Here is a 23,144-nt window from a genome sequence, read left to right as displayed (position 1 = left end):
TCACTACTCATCAAATCACAATTATTCTTTTTTTTTTCTGAAATGAAGAATAGCTATTGTAAGCATGAGAATAAATTGAGGTAATGATAAAATAATCAGCAACTATTAGGTATAATTCAATTTCCAGTTTTACTGCAGTTACTAATGTGCATAACCTTTGTTCAAGTAGTTTGTCACAGTTGTGTAACACAGCATTTGACAAGAGTTAGTTAATAGCAATTTACAGGCAGATACAGAAGCAGAAATCCTTACAGTTTGAATATACTTCGTCAACAAAGAAACTATGGCCTATTTACTTCTTTTTTATTTAAAAGAAACATGGAATCTTTTGCTCCCAGCTTGACAGTCAGTTACAAAAAGCAGAAGGCACCTTAACGTTTCCTCTGGAGGATATTATCACTTCATTCCAGTATCAGCAGCGGGTAGAAACATGTGCTTTATCATACTTTGACCTTTATACTTCAAGTCAAGAGAATCCTAAACAAGGTCAGTTTCCTCATCCAGCATGCACTTTGTGCAAATGTAAAAAAAAGTTTTTTTCCCACAGAATTTGATCTGTGGATTTTGTGTTTGAATGAAATATGTTTATTTCTATGGTGGTGACTTTGCAAGAAAACAAGTGCAGAAGTATTTCCTCAAAGGCTAAAAGGAGGCATTACCACCACCACCACCACTTGCCAAGGGATTTGCAAAGCATCTTGAGGCTCATGGTTAGTATGGGAGATAAGCCAGAATTAGGAGAAGTTAGCACAGAGAGAAAAGTTGGAGTGTTTTCCCCCCTTTTAGCCAGCCAATTCAACAAGTCCTTCAGATAGTAACACCTAGTGGTCAGATAATTATGTCTTTTCTACAAGGATTGTGTTTGGGTTTGTCTATTTCCTTTATGTTTGGAAGATTTGGGGTTTGCATTTAAAATCCTTGGGTGGAAAGCTATTTTTGTAACTCAACTGGGATGTCCTTGTCTTAGGGTTTCCCATTGCATCAGTCCCCTAGCCTGGACGATAACCATGATGGAGCTTTGTCTTTCAGATGAAATGCAGAACTAAGGACATGACTACTGGTGCTTATTAAAGATTCCCTGCTATTTTCACAGGAGTAGGGGTGTTAGACTCTTGTCTACTAGCCAAATTCTAAATTGGGAGATTACATTCTGCTTTCCTGAATTCCCCAGCAGAAGCAGCCATCCATGGTATCCTACTTTGCTTCCTGTGCTACACTGTTGTGTGATGTCATTAAATGGCTCTGCTTTTCTACTCTAGAAGTGACCACTTCTTAGTGGAGTGGTGAATAAATTGGTACCTATTGTCGGATATTGTATTTGTCCTAGTTTCAAACAAATTAAAAGGTAGGCTCTGATAGTTAAGGATAAAGAACAAAACAAAACACTCTAACGGTACTGGCTGTTGTGAAGCAGTTAAAAAAAAAAAGAAAGAAAGAAAGAAAATCTGCTTTCTCTTCTGCAACACAGACAAATTAATACATTAAAAAAAAAAACTACACTAGTGGTTGACAACAAATTGTTATTTTGCCTCAAACAGGAGGATAGTTCTAACAGCAATGATGAGGTTTGAGAGGATGTGATCACATATCACAAACCAGTTAAACCACCTCTTTCGCCTTTAGGTTGCGTCTAACTATCCTAGACAATTGATCTGTCTGTTTCATAAAATCTCTCTTTTCGGAGCGTCTTCATCTTTTCTTCTAAACATATTTCAGTCTTTTTTAATCTTTCCATAAAAACGATGTTCTTGTTTTTATTTAACCTCCAGTCCACCTACTGTAGCTTAATGTCACCATCTTTTATCCATCTCTAGCCTTTTATACTGCACTAGTACTGAGAGGCCTGAGAAGGCGATGGCACCCCACTCCAGTACTCTTGCCTGGAAAATCCCATGGACGGAGGAGCCTGGTAGGTTGCCGTCTATGGGGTCGCGAAGAGTCGGACACGACTGAAGCGACTTAGCAGTAGCAGCAGCAGCAGCAGCAGCAGTAGCAGCAGTACTGAGAGGCAGTGTAGCACAACAACATGGTTTTTGGAGTCAGACATGCCCACATTAAAATCCATTACTTTATAGGTTGTATGGTGTTGGGCAAGTTACTACTGAGGTTCAATTTCCTCATCTGTAAATGAGCAACCTCTTCAACCTCATGTGAAGATCAAATGACATAATATATTATTTGTAGGGTTATGGGGTAAGATGACAGAGAAGGCAATGGCACCCCACTCCAGTACTCTTGCCTAGAAAATCCCATGGGCGGAGGAGCCTGGAAGGCTGCAGTCCGCAGGGTCGCCGAGGGTCGGACACGACTAAGCGACTTCACTTTCACTTTTCACTTTCATGTATTGGAGAAGGAAATGGCAGCCCACTCCAGTGTTCTTGCCTGGAGAATCCCAGGGATGGGGGAGCCTGGTGGGCTGTCGTCTATGGGGTCGCACAGAGTCGGACACGACTTAAGTGACTTAGCAGCAGCAGCAGGGGTAAGATGAGGCATGGTATTTGGCACCCAAAAAGTGCTCAATAAATAGTAGTTAATCTGATTAGGTGCACAAATCTGACTCAATTCATAAACTTTTAGAGTGGGGAAGCATACTTCCTGGATTTCAACACAAGTTCCCTGGTAGTTCAGTGGTAAAGAATCCGCCTGCCAATGCAGGAGACACAAGAGACGTGGGTTTGATCCCTGAGTCGGGAAGATCCCCTAGAGAAGGGAATGGCAACCCATTCCAGTATTCTTGCCCGGGAAATCCCAAGGACAGAGGAGCCTGATGGACTACAGTTCATGGGGTTGCAGAAGAGTTGGACATCACTTAGTGACTAAATAACAACAGTGTCATAAACATACTAGGCAGAGAGGCTCAAAATTTGTTGACTTATTTTTCCCCTGGAGTGAAATGAACAGTCCTCACCTATCTGCAAAATATCACATATTTAGCTCAAAGGTGACAAAATCGATCAATCCTCTGATGCCTCCAAATATGTAGATACCTCGCTTTGTCTAGATGTTTTGGCAAGGCATAGACACAACACAATAAGCTTAGACTTTCTGTTTCTATGAGGTTTCATTTCTATGAATATTTTACATTTGATTATTGTCTTGGGCGCCCAGAATGGGAGTGACTCAATCAAACGCCTCCTCATCCATCCAAGCATTCTTTGAGAAAATTTTAAAAGAATACTAGCAACTAATTATATACCTGAACAAAATCTTTCAACTTGTGACTAAGTATACTACCTGCCCTGTTTATCTGTAAGATCTGTGCTAACTACAGATATATTTCTAATCTGCTTTGTTCCCAAGCCAATCCCCTCTTCCCAATAACCCACCGGTGCAAGTTCCAGACCACAGCGAACATCTGTGAATCAGTGAGGTGTTGGTTAGGATTTTATTTTTTGCTTTTAAAGGTCTTTACGGGGCTAGGAAGGAAAGTTGAGGAACACGCATGGGGATATATAGAGTCGATTGGGCTGGAATGTCTGTCAATAAGGACAGAGTGTGTCTCTTTTACCGTATTCTTGGAAAAAAGATTATGTGCGTGTTCAGATGGAGTCACTGCAGTATGGCCCGTTCCCTGACTGATTCATAAGGGGCGATCTCAGGTGTGGAGTTCCAAGCACCTGCTTGATCACACTCCGGCAGTTCAGAACCTAGCGCATTTGAGGCCGGTGGCTCAGGTTCCACTTAATTTGGCTCAGGTGTCACTAACACTATGTGCAGTGCCCGTCACTGAGTCGTACTTTGGGACTTGGATACTTACTTCAGACTTTCTTGTTTCTCCCCGCTTCCTTCCCATTAGTTTCCCTTTCGCTCCTCCGTGTCCGGGGTGCCCACTTCCTCCCTTTGCTCCCATTCTCCGCTTTCTTCTCTTTCCTTCCTACTGGGCTTCCCGTCTCTCATCCTCGGAGGGCCGCGAGGCTCGAGGCTCAGGCTCGGCTCCGAGGAGGAGGAGGCGCGAGGCCGGCGGGACAGGCGCGAGGTGCCGAGCCGCGAAAGCGCGGGGCGCGCGCCGGGGCGGGGGCGCGCGCGGGCTGGCCGCGTGGCCGGGCGGCCGGACCAGGGAGCGGCGCGCGCGCGCGTGGCCCGCGAGCCCCTGGCGCGCCCCCGGCGGCCGGGGCCGCAGCGTGCTCGCCCCCGCCGCCAGCTCGCCTCACTTATGGGTCGGAAGCGCTGCGTGGGGGAGACTGTTCCAAGATGGCGGCGGGTTGCTGCGGGGTGAAGAAGCAGAAACTGTCCAGTTCGCCCCCCTCTGGCTCGGGTGGCGGTGGTGGCGCCTCCTCCTCCTCCCACTGCAGCGGAGAGAGCCAGTGCCGAGCCGGGGAGCTGGGACTAGGAGGCGCCGGTACGCGGCTCAACGGGCTAGGAGGTCTAGCCGGAGGAGGTAGCGGCAGCGGCTGTACCCTCTCTCCCCCCCAGGGCTGCGGCGGCGGCGGCGGGGGGATCTCCCTGTCGCCCCCTCCGAGCTGCGGAGTGGGGACCCTACTTTCTACCCCGGCCGCCGCCACCTCTCCCTCGCCCTCCTTGTCGTCCGCCGCCTCGTCCTCATCGCCCGGCTCCCGGAAGATGGTGGTGTCAGCGGAGATGTGCTGCTTTTGCTTCGATGTGCTCTACTGTCACCTGTACGGATACCAGCAGCCCCGGACCCCCCGGTTCACCAACGAGCCCTAGTGAGTACCGTGCCCTCCGCCGCCCTCTCCCTTGCGCTCGGGATGGGGCTCAGAGTTGAGGCAAAGTACGAGTCCGCCTCCCCGCCGGCCGCTGCCCCTGCCCCTCTGGCTGCCCCGGGTCCCTGGAGCCACTCTCCCTGAGTACGGGCACCCCGCACTTTCTGCCCTCTGAGACAAGCGCCCCACACTTGGAGAGGGGTGCTGCTGCGAGAGATGGCTCGCTGACTCCCAGAGGTGTTCGCTTTCTCTTTGAGGTAACTTCGAGGAGTTTTGACCCTCTCCTTCGCCACCCCGGCTCCCCATCTCCGGGTTTGGGAGCTCTGGATCCCTCACGGTGTTGACCTCTCCTGGATTGGGTTTCCTTGACCCCCAGTGAAAGTCCCGCCGGTGTTCCCGCCCCGCGTACCATGCACATGGAGCGTTACTATCCCATTGCAGCGTAAAAAATAGCAACTATCCAACTTCTGTTCTGCCAGTGATGGAACTTAGCTCCGGAGCCTATGAGCTTACCCATCTTTTTCCTTCGGGTTTCCTTGTGTCCTGGGGAGGGAAGACACATGTTCCCTTAGTACCTATTTTTATCCGAACTTACCCATTAAAATGTGTTTCTAGTGAAGCGCACCGCTGGCTCTCTCACATTTAAAGAGTGAGTTTTTTTTTTTTTTTTAATTCCACCGTCTGGGTAATGGCTCATTCAAAGAGAGCTGTCCCCATAGAGCCACTGTCAGTTTCTACATTACGCGTGCACTCGCTTTTGTGTCTATTTCACTTTTAAGAAACCCATGTTAGGCTTGACGATTCGGGAACTAGTTAAACAGTAAGTGTGTAGGAATTTTTATGGTTTCCTCCGGTTTTGTACTTTTATTTTGCCCTTCAAGTGTGTGGTTGAAATTGTTTAAAATAAAACTGTTACAGCTAAAAGCCAGGTTAATTCTAATCCCTGTCCATTTGGATGTGTGGGAGATGGGGGCATGTGTTGTTTTTTTAATGTGTACACTTGAGTGTAAACTGACTTTTTGAGTTAAATGCTCAAGACGGAATGTAAAGCCTAAGGAAGGGCAGAATGACAAAGAGGGTGATTGTTTTTCTTATGAGTACTTAGCATCAATGGGTAAAATAATAGAGAAAAATTTCAGTGAAACTTACACTGAAAAGCATCAACCCTTTTTCTGGCTAAGACAAGTGCCCCTTGTCCCCATACCGTAAGTACCTAAATCGATGTTCTTTTAAAACTGCTTGTTTTCATTTTGTGAGATTAGGGGATTAACTGCAACTGGATAGTATAAACACTCTGCCTAGTCTAAAAATATTCATTTAATATGTAAAGTGGAAATTGCAATAAAGTATCCTGGAAATTGTAAATTCGTTTTGTTTTTCTTTGGCTTTGATACTTGAAATGTATTTCATTTTGTATTTTTGCTACTTTCCTGTGGTCTGTGCATTTTCTTTCAGACCTGGTTCCTCTTTGGGCATTGGTTCATAAGAAATGCTTGAAAGAGTAGAGACTGACACTTTGTCAAATTACATATCTTGATAACTTTCATAGTTTCAATTCTAAAAGCTTAAATCCTAAACCCACACCTGTACTTAGCCAATTTGCTTTTTGGTTAGGAAGTAGAATTCATTTTGAAAAAGACTGCCATGTAAAAAAAAAGTCTATGAAATATTTATTAGGTTGAGTCACTTATTTGTGACTTTTCTGCCTTCTCTTGTATGTCTATGGTGTATTAAAGCCAGTCCGGGGATGATACATAGGTTGGCTCAGCAAAGTCATGGGACTGCAAAAATTCTCTCCTGTTTAGTTATATGAGTTTGGCAAAGGCTGTTTTACTATTCACGCTCCATTGCTCCAAAGCATATGCGAACACACTTTCAGGAGGTGCTATTTTCACACATTTTAAAGTGAGTTTGGGTTAACTGAATGACTGTAAGAAGAATTTTAAAAGGAAAGTGAGCTTGACCAGCTCATACAGAAACTGCTTTTGAAAGTGTCATTTAAGAGTGGCTACTTTATACACATATTTAAGTATTATTTCTCTAATACCCCACCCACTGGATTTATTTCTCTTGGAATTAAACAGAAAAAATAAGACACCCTTTGACCACTGTGGATACGTTGCAACAATGGTGAAAGAATAATAACTGTTATCATTTAGCAGGCCTTGACTGTGTCATGTATTCCACCAAACAACAAATTTAGAAGAGACACTGAACATGACCAAGGGGAGAGTGGAAGTTCACTTAAGTGGAAAGAGGAGTGCATCTTTATTTTCATTTATCTTAAAGTCATTTTGGAGGTGGACTGTGGACAAATTTAGGAAAACTTCTTCAAAGCAGGGTTTGATCATGGGAGTAAAATAACTAGAATCACTTGACAGTGCCTTAGTAACCAGCACCCATTTTCTTTCTGTTTTACATATTTAATAGCATTGTGTACTTGTTAGTGTGGCTTGGTGTTGGGGGCCATAAGACATAAATAGATCCATTGCTCCCCCCCAGAGTTATTAGTATCATGGTGTCATGAGCAGTGCTGTTTAGGTCCTGTCTCTGTCCACCGGAAGACGTGCTTTTGACAGTGGCACATTGTCCTATGGAAAAGCACACCGTTTTAATCCCTTCCCAGGACCTTTCTGCCAAAATGTCTGTCACTGGTGAAATCTGCCTTTTATGGGCTGAGAAGTTCCAGTGGCCCTTCCACTCCAGTAGGTTATTAGAAATCTCCATGATCTATCAGTTTCAGGTTTGGCAGGGAGGATGTCACTATAGGAACAGGCTGTATGGATACAGATTCTTCACTGTATCTGACGTTTCAACTGTATCAACACAGCACTGTTGCTACTGTTTCCTTGAGTACCTACCTCATTGCAACGAAGTAGCCGTAGCCGGGGTTTGGGAGGAGAGTGGAAATCTGTTCAGTGGAGGACAGGTAACATTTGTGTTCAGAGTGAGGAATGAATGAATGAATCCTTGGTCTCAGTTGTACAGCCACATGTGCCCACAGAACTAAGGTTCAAAACATGATTTAAAGCAAACATGACTTTAGGTGCATTTTATGATTCACAGAGCTTTGGATTTCTAGATGGGAACGTTATAAGGGATCCACTGTGCCAAGTGTTGAGCCAGTTCTACTCCAGAACTGTCCTTCCCAACTTTGGCTGCACATGGGAATCACTGAAGAATTACTAAAAAGACAGATGCCTGAGTCCCAACCCCAGAGATTCTGATTTAATTGGTCTTGGATAGGGCCTGGGCATCAGGAGTTTTAGAATCTCTGCAGGTGATTTTTTGACATGCAGCTGAGGCAGAGGACCAGTATGTTGTATTCGACTAGGCCTTTCTCCTGAGATTGTGATTAATTTGGTGTGGGGTGGTTCCTGGGCGCTCGGATTTTATGAGCCTTCTGAGTGATTTTTGGTAAACGGCCGGTTTGGGGAAACACTTGCAGTGTGGTCTGCAGACACATCACCTGGAACTTGTTCAAAATGTAGGCTCACATACCCCAGCTCAGACCTGGCGAATCTGAATCTGCATTTTAACAAGCCTCCCCAGGTGACTCTTAGGCACATGGAAAAGTTTGGGGAGGTGTGGTTCTCAAACTTTACTTCATAAGCTCCTGTAGTGCTTGTTAAAACACAAATTGCTGGGCCCCATTCCCAGAGTTTCTGATTCAGTCGATCTGGGGTGGGGCCGTGAATTTGCATTTCAACCAAGCTCCCTGGTGATGCTGCTGCTACAGTTCCCAGGACCACACGTTGAGCCCCTCTGGTTCGGACAGCCGAAGACCTGAATAAAGTACTCTGGCAACTGTAAGGGAATGGCACTTTCACTGTCAGCTTCCAATGTAAAACTTCCTGCTTCCATGCCAATATCCTTTATCATGCTCTTTCTAACTTACACCAGGGAGACTGAATGCTGCCAAGATCATAATAAGAGTCTGAGGTTCTTGGGATGGTTTCAGTCCGAGGTGAGATTGAGGGGAGGAAACCCTTACCTGGAAACGTGCAGTATGATTTTAGGTGTTTTTTTCCCAGAAACTGTTAAATGTGAGGAGCACAGTTTAGGAATAAAAGCAGCTCAGATATGATATCTTTAAGTGAGTTTTATTGATTTTACTAACTAAAGCCCCCTTCAGTTCCCATAAAAAATGCTTTGATGATTAGCTCACTAAATAACATGTTGTAATAAGATTTTAAAAGCTTTTTACTCACACTTATGCTTGCTGGATTGCATTTTAAGAATTTCCCTCATTAACAAAGAAACATAAAAGGATCCTGCTAAGGCACTGGGATTGTTCAGTCTTATATCTTTAATACTGTGTTGCATGTCACATCCCATGAACTTTTATTTTAATCTTCTTACCACCTTTGAAGTTAATGCAGTACTACATTTTGTATAAACCAGAGCACATAAAAAATACTTTACTATTAAACATCAATAAGTGTGTTTTCCCCCACTGCAGTGAACAAAATGTATTTTTTAAAAAATCCACTCTTGGACATGCAGATTTTCAGATACCCTCATCAGGTGTTTGAACAATTACCTTTTTCTTGTCTTGTCACAGTAGTCAAATTACTGTTTGTCGGTGTGCTTGGGAGGAATTGGGTTGCTGTAGGGAGGTGAGAGCTAGGCACTTTGTTTCATTAGAACAGTAATGATCCTATCACATGTTAGTAAGAAAGATGATTTGATAATACAGCTCAGGTCAAAATGATATTAAATCAGCATTTTAAGCACAGACTATTTCTGTTAAGTCCCTTTTGGATGAAGACTGACCAGAATAGCTGGAAGGTGTGTGTTTCTCCTAGATGATGCTACTAAGCTATTACAGATTTCCTTATCTATGCTAGTGTAATGATCGTAATGTATAGTTCTTTTAAAATAATAGTCTGAAAAATTGTTGAGCATTTTGGGAGGTATTATATGGGTTGTTTTTCAACAAGGTCTGTTTCCATTGGAAGGCAATCTGGTGTCCTATCTTATAGAAAAGAAAGCAGGGCATGCCCCCAGTTGTCATTTATGCTGTGAAAACCTTCAGTGACTGAAATGGTAGGCTATAGAAATATAAATTACAAAATTATTTTTACATCCATGCATGAAGGTGTATGTAGGGCAAGGTATATTTAGTTACAAAGAAAAACTCGATGCTTATTTTACCTTCTTCCCCATATGGCCAAAGAGAGTGATAACCTAGCTCATAATTTTTCGTGCTTATGAATTGTGTTTGTGCTGCATTCAGGTCCCAGTTAGTTGATAGCAACCAAGAAGGATCTCTAAGTCCAGTGGGAAGAAAGACCACTACTGAGAAAGAGAAAACTGCTCTGTTAGCCCACGCATATATTGTTTTTTTCTCTAAGTATGTGTTTCTCAGAAACAGACTAACATTCACATTGTTGTCTTTAAAAGATTGTACACTTTTTGAAATTGTGTTAAAAGACTATATCCTATTACTGCAGTTTATTATAATTTTGAAGTCAGTTGTGCTTCCCATTAACAGACCATCTTTTTGAGAATGTATATGTGTGAAACACTAAAACTTGTGCAATGAGATTAGTCAGAGTTCCCTATTTCAATAGGCGTTTTTCTGTTCTCTCCATGTCACACATGCTTGCCTGTTTTAAAGCAGCACAATGACCAGGGCTTTTACATTTAAATTTTCTTAAATAGTCTTTTTTCCCCCCCAACTTGTGTAATAATGTCTTTTTGATACTGTTCTGAATCAATTAAGCTAAGTGCATGAGGACCAGCAGTAAAACCCAGGGGCTGCCAAGAATGGACCTTCAGTGTGTAAGCTGTCTTTCCACAATCAGTAATTGGGCAGTTGCTCAGAGGACACTGGAGACAGTGTGGGAAGCCAGTGGTTGTGTAGGTGGGAAGAGTAGATTCCCAACAGTGAACTTATTTAGAGTTGAGCTTCTGTAGTTACAGTGTTGCTAAGAGCAAAAATGAGCCACAAGCTTAAGTAGTAGAAAGAAAAGTGCCCAAAGGAAAAAGTATGGTGCAATAATGTAGTTGGTTGGGTGGGGCATATTTTATGTTTGGTCCAACCATAAGTGGCATCTTTTCTATCAAGTGTGGGTGTATTTTCTACAGCTGTTAGTGTACCATACTTTCAAACTTGCTCACCTGTAAAAATGTTAGTGTTGAATAGCTGAGTGGAAATTATATGTCACTGGGGAAGAAACCTGTTTTTTTTTTTTCTTATTAGCATATACACTTCGCTGAGTTCGTGGTTGGAAACTAGAGAAATAGAAGAATAATTCTGTCCTCCCAGAGCTCACAGTGTTGTTTAAGATAAGATACTTAACATGCTTGCAGAGCAATATATAGATGATTATAGGTGAATTAGACGCATGAAAAGTACTGTGCATGAGCATGGTAATGACATGGGGTATAGGAGTGGCCAAGAAGAAGGCTTTGGGGAGAGGAGAACTTTCGAGCCAGGTTTTTAAACGGCAGAAGCACAGAGATTATTGGTAAGAGCCTGTGAACAGTAAATCTAGAAGTCTTACTTGGTTGTTCTCAAACCGGTTGCTGTCACTGCCACACCCCTTGCCACAGCACTTGGGGATTCCCAGCAGCTGTCTTCAGTCAGCAACTTAAACACTCAGCATTTGCCATACCACTCCCCTTGCTCTAAGATCATAAAACTTCAAGGAAATGGAAAGTAGCCTTTTGGCTTGGGAACCTTCTGAGAATGCTGCATAAGAAATATTGGATCTGATTATAGTTTTTCATGTTAGGAAGGAAACAGAATTTGTAGACGAGTCCTCTAGAATGCAGGATGAATTAGAAGAGGAGCCTAAAGGTAGGAGAGAACAGTGAGACTTAAGGTGATGAGGGCACAAGGAATGGACCCCAGGGACATAGTTTGTGAATCTAGGAAGGTTGGAAAATCAAGAAGTAGAAGGAGTTATCAGTGTATGCAAGGACTCGCACTCTAGGGCCAGGTTTTGTGTAGGAGTGTGCAAAGGTCCCAGCTCACCTGTTTTTTGGCTCCCATCATTGCCTCTTCTTTTCTTGGCTCTGTGCCTAGCTATTCTTGTGCTCAGGAAAAGTTTGTTCAACAGCTTTGTTGGAATTGCTGTGAAATTTGATCTCAAGTGTAAGGACCTTCCTTCCACCTTTCACCTATTCCCAACTGTGTCTAATTTGAGAGAAAGGAGTAGAAGACATGTTGGTTTGATTGAATTTGGATTGAGTATGAAGATAGCTGAGATAGCTTTTGGACAAGGACCTGAAATTAGGTGATTGCATGTGAGTAAAGAGGCATTATGGGGGGAAATCTACCAAATTCCCATTGCTGGGGCTGGTGAATGTAAGAGAGGCTTTGAACATAATTCAGAATTTATAAATCTGAGGAACCAGGAGAACGGTGGTGCCACTAAAAAACATGGTGGCGGAGGGGATCAGTTCAGTCGTTCAGTCGTGTCCCTCTTTGTGACCCCGTGGACTGCAGCACGCCAGGCTTCCCTGTCGATCACCAACTCCTGTAGCTTGCTCAGACTCATGTCCATTGAGTTGGTGATGCCATCCAACCATCCCATCCTCTTTCGTCCCCTTCTCCTCCTGCCTTCAATCTTTCCCAGCATCAGGGTATTTGCCAGTGAGTCAGCTCTTTGCATCAGGTGGCCAAAGTATTGGAGCTTCAGCATCAGTCCTTCCAATGAATATTCAGGACAAATTTCCTTTAGGATAGACTGGTTTGATCTCCTTGCAGTCCAAGGGACTCTGAAGAGTCTTCTAGAAATAAACAATTGGTCTGGTGAAATCAGATTTTTAATATGTATATTTCAGGTGTTGGCAGTTATCAATGTCATTTCTTTTTTAATTAACAGCCACAGAGCAGCAAAGAGCTATTGTGATGATTTGGTTGGTCTCTTGGGATCTCTTCAACCTCCCTTTCTCCCCCTCTGCAGCTTTGAGCTGCTGAGATGGGTAGAGATCAGTGATAGTTTTCAGCTTTGTCAGTGGAAATACTGACAGAATGTTGGGTTCCGTACTGTAGGTTTATATATTTTCTCAGTCTTCAGGCTTATCAGTTTGAAAGCAGTCAGTGATTTTTTAATTTCCTTATGTGTATATCATAGCATAGCTTTCAACAAAATAGAGCCTTGTGGAAGACCATCTCAGGAACTTGTAATTTTAGGTCTTAGATGAAAGGAAATTTCTGAAGGATAGAAAGTACTGTCTGGTACTAGGTTCTAGGTCCTGTGTCCTCAAGCTTAGAAAGTAAAGAATCAAACTGGATCTGTTTTGCATCCTTGCTCATTGATCAAAGAGAGTTATTATCAATGGAAAGGATCAGCCATATTGCTTTGTGATCTTTGCAATCTTCAGTGGATGGGCAAATGTGAAAAATTCTGCTTGAGTACAGGCCTACTAATTCTAGTTTTTAAAATAAGGTCTGTGATAGTCTTGATGATTCTTGCCTTTCCTCTATCTGTTTCATTTTACAGATAATCCACACTGTGACCCAAAGCCACATGCAATGCTGGGAGAGCACAGTTGACTGTATTATGCAATATCCTGCCGGAAGATGCTGACCAGCTCTCTAGTAATGGAAAGTAGTGAGATTGACCTAACTGCCTATGTAGCTTGCCTTGCCATTCCATATACTTTCTGTAAGCATATTACACACAACTCTAGTTAACATATCTTATGGTGAGATCTTAGATTGCTGCAGGGTGGTGACACCAGATTCTCAGCTTTGCTTCAGGCACTGGTGGATCTTTGAGTCATTCTCATAGTATGGAATTTATGAAAAATCAGCTTTGGTGTTGTCAGCCTGAAGGCCACCGCACTGTGTCTGCCTCAAAGAAATGCTCCCGTGCTAGTCACATTGATGTGCTTCTTCTCTGTGACTTTAGTATTGCTTTTAGTAGCCTAAAAATCACATGGTTAAGTGTAGGTAGTTTGGGGTGCAAATAAGTTATATAACTGGTAAAACTTAGACTTCAAGCACAAACCTTATTGTAGTAAGAGAAATACTCTCTGCGTCCTGATTTTGAACAAAGTGAGGTAAGTGTTTAGATGATGGGTGCTTTTTTCACTTAAAAAAAAAAAAGATGGTAAGTGGAAGACAGTGTTGCTGATTTATTCACTAAAGAATTTCATGAAGTCTTCTGGCCTTTTTTCCATGTTAGATTATTGTTCTCAATGCATTTTGTCAAATTCCCCATGATTAAAACAAACAAACTCTCATGCTTCTTTTTTATTAAGAACAAAATCTTCCCAATAGCTTGGCCAGGTACTTGATTTTGTGGAATAGCTCTTTGATGGTAGGAGTAGGGGGCCAGGCAGTCAGTGATTAAAAATTCTTATTCAATTCGTGGATCCATCTGCCCCACACCCTTGTCAGTTCAAACTCCACCCCTCCGTGAGAACAAATAGGAATGATACTGCTTTCTATTTCTCTGACACTAATGAAGTGATACGTGGTTTGTGGTATATTTCACTCCACAAACTCCTCTAACCATTGCCCCGTTCAGCAAGTTGTTTTGCAGAAATCCACCCTTTCACACTGAAAGCAAAGCTCTGTGGAGAAAGAGAGTCACATAGAGCTGGAGGTAGGAGTAGAGGGCATGTGGGAATCAGGGAAGGAGAAAAAATAAGATTGTTGTCAAATAAGGTGACACCTGGATTGAGGGCAGATAAAGGGACCGAGTGCCGAGTCTGGAGCAGGACTGTTACAAGAGGCGTATTTTACATGATACAAACCTAGGTGTTCCTCCTTTAGGACCAAGGGTTGGTGGCACTCTGGTTAGAAAGAAATGATGGCTTCCAGCCACAGATGCACAGCATGACGTTTAACAACATAAGAGAGCTTGTGTATGGGTCCCCCAAGTGCTCCCTAGAGACCACGTTGATAATCATTCATATTGTGTCCTCGGATTGAGGCCTCTGGGTGAGTTTAGACAAGTAGCTTAAATATTTTGTTTAGTCACTCAGTTGTATCCGACTCTTTGCTTAAGTATAGCCCAAGTGGATAAATGTTGCCGCTCTCTGGTCATTAATCCTTTTTTTCTTAATGTGTCAATGAGTATAGTTACAAATCCTCAGGTATTCAGATGTGTCTTATTTTTAGGCCCATGTATTTAGGTATTAATAGCCTTTTCTTAGATGTAGGAAGTTTCTTTTATATAGCTTGCTCACAGATATTCTGTATCACAAAGATTATGAAACAGATACTATGAAAGGAGAGACCCAGCTGTAATTTCTGAATGCAGAATGCAGTCGTATGAAGGCATCCTACTTAGCATGCTCAGCTCACTGTACCTTGTCTCCAGTGTCTCTTTAACAGGACCCACTATGGTCAGTTTAGATTGTACATTACATTCTCAGAGATAACTGGAGCACCAGCTGTTTTTGGTTAATGACTTCCTCTTCTATCATATAGATGTATATCAATTTTAGCAAGTATTTTTTATTGTGGTAAAAAACACATAACATGTGATTGATCCTGTCAACACATTTTTAAGTGTATAGTACTGTTAACTATAAGCACCATGTTTAGCTCATTTTTAAAGGTATGTAATAGTGTCTCTACCTCAAGCAACTAAGTTTTCATAGGAATGTTGGAATCTTTTAAAATGTCATCTCACCAACCCATATTAGAGATGCATGAAGCCTATATGCAGGAGAGCCTAATTTAGACTTTGAAGTATTATTTATTTTTCCACACTTATTGAAAATTATGAATAAACTAGATTCAAGGTGTTATAGGCAGAAACAACCATTTAAAAAAGTTAAATTTCAAGCTAGTAGCATTTCAGTTAGTATTTGACCTGGCATTTATCATTTCTTTTACTAGTACACAGAAGAATTATACAAAACCGATCTTAATGACCCAGATAACCACGATGGTGTGATCACTCACCTAGAGCCTTGGAGTGCGAAGTCACGTGGGCCTTAGGAAGCATGGCTATGAACAAAGCTAGTGGAGGTGATGAAATTCCAGCTGAGCTATTTCAAATCCTTAAAGTGCAGCTGTTAAAGTGCTGCACTCAGTATGCCAGCATATTTGGAAAACTAAGCCGTGACCGCAGGACTGGAAAAGGTCAGTTTTCATTCCAATCCCAAAGAAGGGCAATGTCAAAGAATGTTCAAACTGTTGCACAATTGCACTCACTTCACATGTGAGCAAAGTAATGCTCAAAATTCTCCAAGCCAGGCTTCAACAGTATGTGAACTGAGAACTTGCAGATGTTCAAGCTGGATTTAGAAAAGGCAGAAGAACCAGAGATCAAATTGCCAACATCTGTTGGATCATAGCAAAAGCAAGAGAATTCCAGAAAAACATCTACTTCTGCTTCATTGACTGTGCCAAAGCTTTTGACTGTGTGGATCACAACAAAAATGTGGAAAATTCTTAAAGAGATGGGACTCCCAGATCACCTTATCTGCCTCCTGAGAAACATGTATTCAGGTCAAGAAGCAACAGTTAGAATTGGACATGGAGCAAGGGGCTGGTTCCAAATTGGGAAAGGAGTACATCAAGGCTGTATATTATCACCCAGTTTATTTTACTTATATGCAGAGAACATCATGTGAATACTTGGCGGGATGAAGCACAAGCTGGAATCAAGATTGCTGGGCGTAATATCAATAGCCTCAGATATGCAGATGATACCACCCTAATCGTAGAAAGCAAAGAACTAAAGAGCCTCTTCATGAAGGTGAAAGAGGAGAGTGAAAAAGCTAGCTTAAAACTGAACATTCAAGAAACTAAGATCATGATATCCAGTCTCATCACTTCATGGCAAATAGATGGGGATACAAAGGAAACAGTGAGAGGCTTTATTTTTTTGGACTCCAAAATCACTGCAGGTGGTGACTGTAGCCATAAAATTGAAAGATGCTTGCTCCTTGGAAGAATGGTTTGACAAACCTAGACAGCGTATTAAAAAGCAGAGACATTACTTTGCTAACAAAGGTCCATCTAGTCAAAGCTATGGTTTTTCCAGCAGTCATGTATGATTGTGAGAGTTGGACTGCAAAGAAGGCTGAATGCTGAAGAATTGATGCTTTTGAACTGTGGTGTTGGAGAAGACTCTTGTGAGTCCCTTGGACTGCTCTTGAACTGTGGTGTTGGGGAAGACTCTTGAGAGTCCCTTGGACTGCAAGGATATCAAACCAGTCTATCCTAAAGGAAATTAGTCCTGAATATTCATTGGAAGGACTGATGCTGAAGCTCCAGTACTTTAGCCACCTGATGGGAAGAGCTGACTCATTTGAAAAGACCCTGATGCAGGGAAAGATTGAAGGCAGGAGAAGAAGGGGACAACAGAGTATGAGATGGTTGGATGGCTTCACCGACTCAATTGACATGAGTTTGAGCAAACTCCGGGAGATGGTGAAGGACAGAGAAGCCTGGCGTGTTGCAGTCCATGGGGTCACAGAGAGTTGGCCATGAGTGAGCAACTGAAAAAGAACAAATACTGACTCCGTGTGTTCAAACAGAGGTTGATTTTCTAGCTTTCCTCTTGGGTTATTATCTCATCTTCTATTTTTTTAGGGCTTTCTAATGAATTTCCTAATAATAATATAAGGAAACATCTGTGAGAGGTAGGAGTTTGGCCCTTGTTCACCCACTTTTAAAGGTGGAGGGTGGGACCAAGGCATTAAAGAAGAACGTTAGTTTTGACAGTTAATCCTGATGTTTCTTAGAAAATGTGTTTTCTAGAGAGACTGAAAATTGGAAGACACCTTGCCTCATAGGATATTATAAGTAAGTCGTTTCAGTCCATATGTTTGTGTATAAACTATTTAAGCACTTCTTGAAATGGCTTCTCATAGTGTACATACTTGTTTCTAATGGAAAGCTCACTTCTTAATGTGTTAATAGCATCTGTGAAATAATGGATATGGTCAAGTCAGGGGTTTTCAAAGTTGTTTATTTGCTCTGTTGTCTACACAATCATATGAGGTTCTTTATCATTAGCAGAGGTGCAGACATTTTTAATAGCATCACTGAATTATAATGTATTAATTTGGATTTTGGAGAAGTTTCTAGCTTCTTTCATTTAGAGATGCCTTTGCACTTCTAAAAGAGAAAATAGAATTTTCACCATGATTATCCCTTTGCTTATAGTCATTTAAAAATGAATATTTGTTTAAGCTTCAAGATTTATTTGCCAGCATTATCTTAAGACAGTATGTTTTACATCAAAACTTCTCTCTCTTCTAAGCTAGTACTACTCTTCATATTATGGTTAATTCTAATATTTCCATTCAACAAGTGATATAAGTGTTGTGGGCGGAACACTGTGGTAGTCTCCTTTTTGGGTGCGGGTGGGTGATCTATAAGATAGGCATAAGCCATACGTCCTGCCTTTAAAAGGCTTGCAGTCATATTGAGGAGACAAGATTCAGGAAACAAATAATGAAGTCACATATGACTTAATGGCCAAGTGAATGATGGAAACAATGAGGTCTGGAGGAGTTTGGACAAAGATGAATGTGAGCTGGGGTTATGTAAGAGGGTTTCATGGACAAAGTAGCGTTTGGGCTGGGTAGACCTTTTGCGTAGATAGATCAAGCATTCTAGACAGAGAATCAATTTAAAGATAACAGAGGTCAGAATGAGCACTAGACAGTAGTCAATGGATGCCGCAAAGGTAGATTAAAGTGGGGGAGATCCTAGCAAGAAAGGAGATGCATCAGGATACTGTTGCTATAATTCAAACACTTGGAAATGAAAGTCTGCCAGTTGACAATTTTAAACTATTAATGGCTTGTGAATTGCTTCTTTCTTGGTAAAGTTTCCCTTTTGTCCAGTTAATTATGCCTCAGCAGCTTCTTTAATGTCTTGAATGTCATGAAGCCTGGACAAGAGACTAGGAAATAACACACGTAGGAGTCTGCTGTGTATGCAAAGTGCTTTCATTCATCAGTAGACATTCAGCATAAGTCAGTTAGATTAACATTGGTTATATCTTCCTTTGCCCGAGTGTCTTTTATGTTCAGTGTTCTTTTTTTCTTCCAAACTTCAGTGTCTCAAACATGAAGCTGGGAAAACTGAATAGCTACAAATATTATGTAATTGAAAAAATAAACTACTTATTATGGAATTAAATGGCTGTAAGCCATTTTTTTCCTCCCTAAATTAATGAGAAAATTTAACTTGGACGTTGCAAATGTAACCCATATAAGGTAGGTGCTGGGAATTATAATAATTATAGGGGGATTGTGTACTAACTATTGAATGATGTCTTTTGTTAAATTAGCTTTAGATTAGTCTAGTGGGTGTATTCCTTATGGTTCTTAACGTGCCCTACTCAAGAATGTTACAACTGTTAAGACACAAACTATATAAGCAAAATCATTAAAGGTTTTATAGTATTATTTAGAAACAAAGTTCTCAAATAGTTTCCTGAATTATAATAGAACAGCATATTTTTATTTTATGTTGAACAATTGCCCTTTGAAGACAGAAGAGCAAAATTCTCAGTCTTTTGTTGATAATTTGTCTTTAATTACACTAAGTTACAGGTTTAGAATCCCCAAATTCTTCTTCAGTGATCATTGTAAAATTTTATTTCAGTAACTCACTTTTTTTTAATTCTCTAGAATATATTTCAGAATATAAGGAGATTATTTTGAAACTATGAGACTGTCTCTGACAGGTTTTAGCCACATAAACATGGACATTGTGCCAGCATACTCAGGATGTAAAGGAAGAAAAAATACATGAGCACAATGCTCATGAATAGTGTTCTCTATGTAGTCAGTTTATGTTTATAAGTAAATGAGCTCTCCCTTACGTCATAGCGTTGAATTATGAATAATCTGTAACTTGAATTATCTATTACTATAGCGAGGTGAAGAAACACCAGATATGAAAAGAAAATAGTGGTAGTGAAATGTTTTTGAAGAAGGATGGATTTTGGCCTACGTAGGTGATCACAGATCCCTGCCACACAGTAGGGTAGGAGGCCAAATGGAATCTAGTGATTTCTTGGGACAGATCACACAAAGGTCCTTGATCACCCAAAGGTCCTTGATCACCCTCAGCATGCTTAAAATCTTTATTAACAAAGGTGCATGCCCTTCCTTGTCAGGGGAAGGAGAGGTAATTTTGTTTATACAGGGCTGAACCACTTAGATGCCAATTTCATTCTTCACAGGCTTCAAACAATAGGCATGTTAAATAGGCAGTGGCCTCTATGGTATAGAGCACAACCAAGGCTCCATTTTGATGTGGCAAGAGAACAAGCAAATCCCAATTTTAAAGTGAAACTTTGCTGTATTTTATTCAGTTCAACCTAGAGAAATTCAGGTTAGTTTTTACAGAAAAGGAGTGTTTTAGTCTTGAAGGTTTTGTTCACTTTTTCATGAAGAGTTGTAATTATTCGTCACCCCATAATAACCATTCATTAACCCTTTATTAACTTAAATAACCTGCACCAACCCAGCAGGGTCAGTGGTGCTTTCCTTTTCTCCGAATTGTTGTTGTATTTATCTGAATGCTTTTAATTCCTAGTCTCTCATACCCCAAAATTGAAGCCCAAATCCAGGAAGATCCTTCTCTTCCCCTTCTTCAACATAGTTTTTCTGTGGAGCTTCATCATTTTTGAAAGCAGTAGTCTTGAATATCTGAAGGCTTGGTAGCAACTGCATAATAGAATTTTGACCACTTAAATCCTAGCAGTGTTGAACCATTTTGCATTATCTAGAAAGCTATTTGCTGGTCCTGCTAGTTTTGCAATTTGGGGAGGTGATGGAGTAATGGTGATAAATAGGTTGTGAATTTATGACTTTCAGGATTTTTCAAACTGAATTTAATATCTAAAGGAGTACTTAAACATTGTTTCAGTGGACTGATGAATTCCGAGCAGTGCCAGATCTCAAAGATTTCTAGGTTTTCTAGGCAGTTTAAAAGCAGAGAATAAGTGAGATATTCTGTTGTGCTCCTTCTTGTGCTTTACCTTAGTGGATATCTTTTTCTTATGTGTATAACTGACACCATAAGATCTTTGTGGATTTATTTGATATTGTTTGTTATTTAGGGACTGACCTGGCTACATGTAGCTGTATGCAGGAGGGTAAGAACATGTATTTATGGTTCTCAAGGAGTTATGGCACAGACTTTAGTCACCTGCTTATCTTTTACCTGATGATTCCATTCTCATAGGAGACTGGAGTAAGGGGGAAAGTACTGGATGGGATGAATTGGGAGATTGAAACTGACATATGTACACTACTGATACTATGTATAAACTAGATAACTATTGAAAAGCTAACTGTGTATCAAGGGGAACTCTATTCAGTGCTCTGTGGTGACCTAAATTAGAGGGGATATATGTAAACAAACTTATGTAAACAGACTTCCCTGGTGGCTCAGATGGTAAAGCGTCTGTCTACAATGCGGGAGACCTGGGTTCTATCCCTGGGTCGGGAAGATTCTCTGGAGAAGGAAATGGCAACCCACTCCAGTACTCTTGCCTAGAAAATTCCATGGACAGGGGAGCCTGGTGCAGGCTACTGTCCATGGGGTCGCAAAGAGTCGGAAACGACTGAGCGACTTCACTTTCTTTCTTTCTTTCTATGTAAACAAATAGAATCACTTTGCTATACAGTAGAAACTAATACCGCATTATAAAGCAATTATACTCCAGTAAAAAATTTTAAGACATCAATATGAAAATTTAAAAAAAGATTGGAGTGCTTTGAAGGCTATTTGGTACTATTTACTTATTTTTTCCTACTGTTTTGTTTTACAGTCTAGGTTTCCATATGTTTAGATAAACGTGTCTTTCTTTCCTAATATTTCTGCAGTCAGGAGTGTTTAATCTATTGCCTAAGAATGTATTTTGGGAGGGTCAGGAAACACTGAATATCCTACATTTGATGAACCAAAGCAATACCTTTGTTGTTTTATGAAAATTCTTGATGTTTCTGTCCTCACATTAATATAATTTAGATGAAGAGAGGCAGATTTGAAGAAGCCTGACCCAAGGGATTATGAATTATCCTGAAAGCACAAATAATATTTTAGCATGTAATTTCCCTCATAAAATGTTTTATGGCAGACTTGTTTATGTCATAGATCTGAGTCAAAGCTGAATTGAAGACATTAGTCTTTAACTTATCCAAATTAATATCTTCTGGCTAACAACCAACACTGCTTTATGACTCTTAAAGCATTTCCTTATATTAATCATCAGCAGTAGAAATTTGCTTTATTTTGGGGACCATTTTTTTAAAAAACAATTTTTTAATAACTTTCTGATTTATTTTGTAGTTTGCAATGCAAAGAAAACATCCAAAGCATAATTGGATGATAGGATAGACTTACTAACTTAGCAACTCATTCACACATATTAGCCTTAAAGTACACAAGATTCAAATTCTTTAAATTAATGTGTTGGCAAAATGAAAAATTGTTTAATCAAGGACTATAATGGTTGCTCATAAATTCCTAAAGTTGCGGATTCTAAGTCCAGGAATTGTGAAGATACATAGTGAAAACTTACCATGTTATATACCTTTCTCATATGTTCATGATGGTTTATAAAAATATGTATACACTAGAAATAGACTAGAACATTTATAAAAATATGTGTAGACGAGAAATAGACTAGAAAAGTGAAACTGAATGATAGCATCATGAATAGCACTGAGACTACTTATCATTGTTGATTTTTATGAGTGAATTCCTCTATTTTGAGGATTTGGTCAATTTAAATTGCTTTTCTTGGAGAAGATTTTAATGACTTTGTAGTCACTGTTACTGTGTTTCAGAAATTGTCAGTGATACTCAACATTTTTCTTTCAACAATGCGACTCTCTGCCCTTGCAGCATGACCCTGAAGCCCAAAGTCCCATGTGCAATTTTGGGTGCTACTTTAAGAGGGGCAAGGAAGTTATGTGGAAAGCTTATGTGTTCATTCTAATTTTCTACATCATACCCCCCACAACATAGGTGCACAAGTTATGTGCAGGCTGTTTCCATATCATATGTGCAACTAAACTCATTTAGGACCCCCAGAACTCTCCAAATGAACCAGTTATAATATGTTTGACATTTTCTAATTTAGTATTGTGTTAGTCGCTTAGTCGTGTCCGACTCTGTGACCCCATACACTATAACCCACTGTAGAATTCTCCAGGCAAGAATACTAGAGTGGATAGCCATTCTCTTTTCCAGGGGATCTTCCCAACACAGGAATTGAACTTGGGTCTCTTAAATTGCAGGCAGATTCTTTGTCTGACTCCGTCTGAGCCACCAGGGAAGACCATTGACAAAGAAAGGAGCCTGGCAGAGGGTCCATGAAGTCACAAAAGAGTTAGACATGACTTAGCAACTAAATAACAACAATTTTGTATAACGATAATGCTACCATTGGGCTTCCTGGGTACCTCAGCTGGTAAAGAATCTGCCTGCAATGAAGGAGACCCTAGTTTGATTCCTGGGTCCAGAAGATCTGCTGGAGAAGAGATAGGCTACCCATTCTAGTATTCTTGTGCTTCCCTGGTGGC

General features: G+C 40.9%; 1 protein-coding gene across 2 annotated transcripts in view; it reads left to right on the top strand.

Moving 5' to 3' along the window:
* Positions 1–4,191: 4,191 nt before the first annotated feature.
* Positions 4,192–23,144, top strand: part of AMMECR1 (AMMECR nuclear protein 1) — a 112,060-nt gene continuing 93,107 nt past the window's right edge. For both annotated transcript variants that reach the window (XM_068962881.1, XM_068962880.1), the window contains exon 1: positions 4,192–4,664. In XM_068962881.1, the coding sequence (XP_068818982.1) occupies positions 4,192–4,664 (473 nt within the window). The remainder of the gene's footprint in view (positions 4,665–23,144) is intronic.

This window comes from Capricornis sumatraensis, chromosome X (genome assembly GCF_032405125.1).
Source record: "Capricornis sumatraensis isolate serow.1 chromosome X, serow.2, whole genome shotgun sequence".
Taxonomy (NCBI): domain Eukaryota; kingdom Metazoa; phylum Chordata; class Mammalia; order Artiodactyla; family Bovidae; genus Capricornis; species Capricornis sumatraensis.
This window is presented reverse-complemented; position numbering and strand designations above follow the sequence as displayed.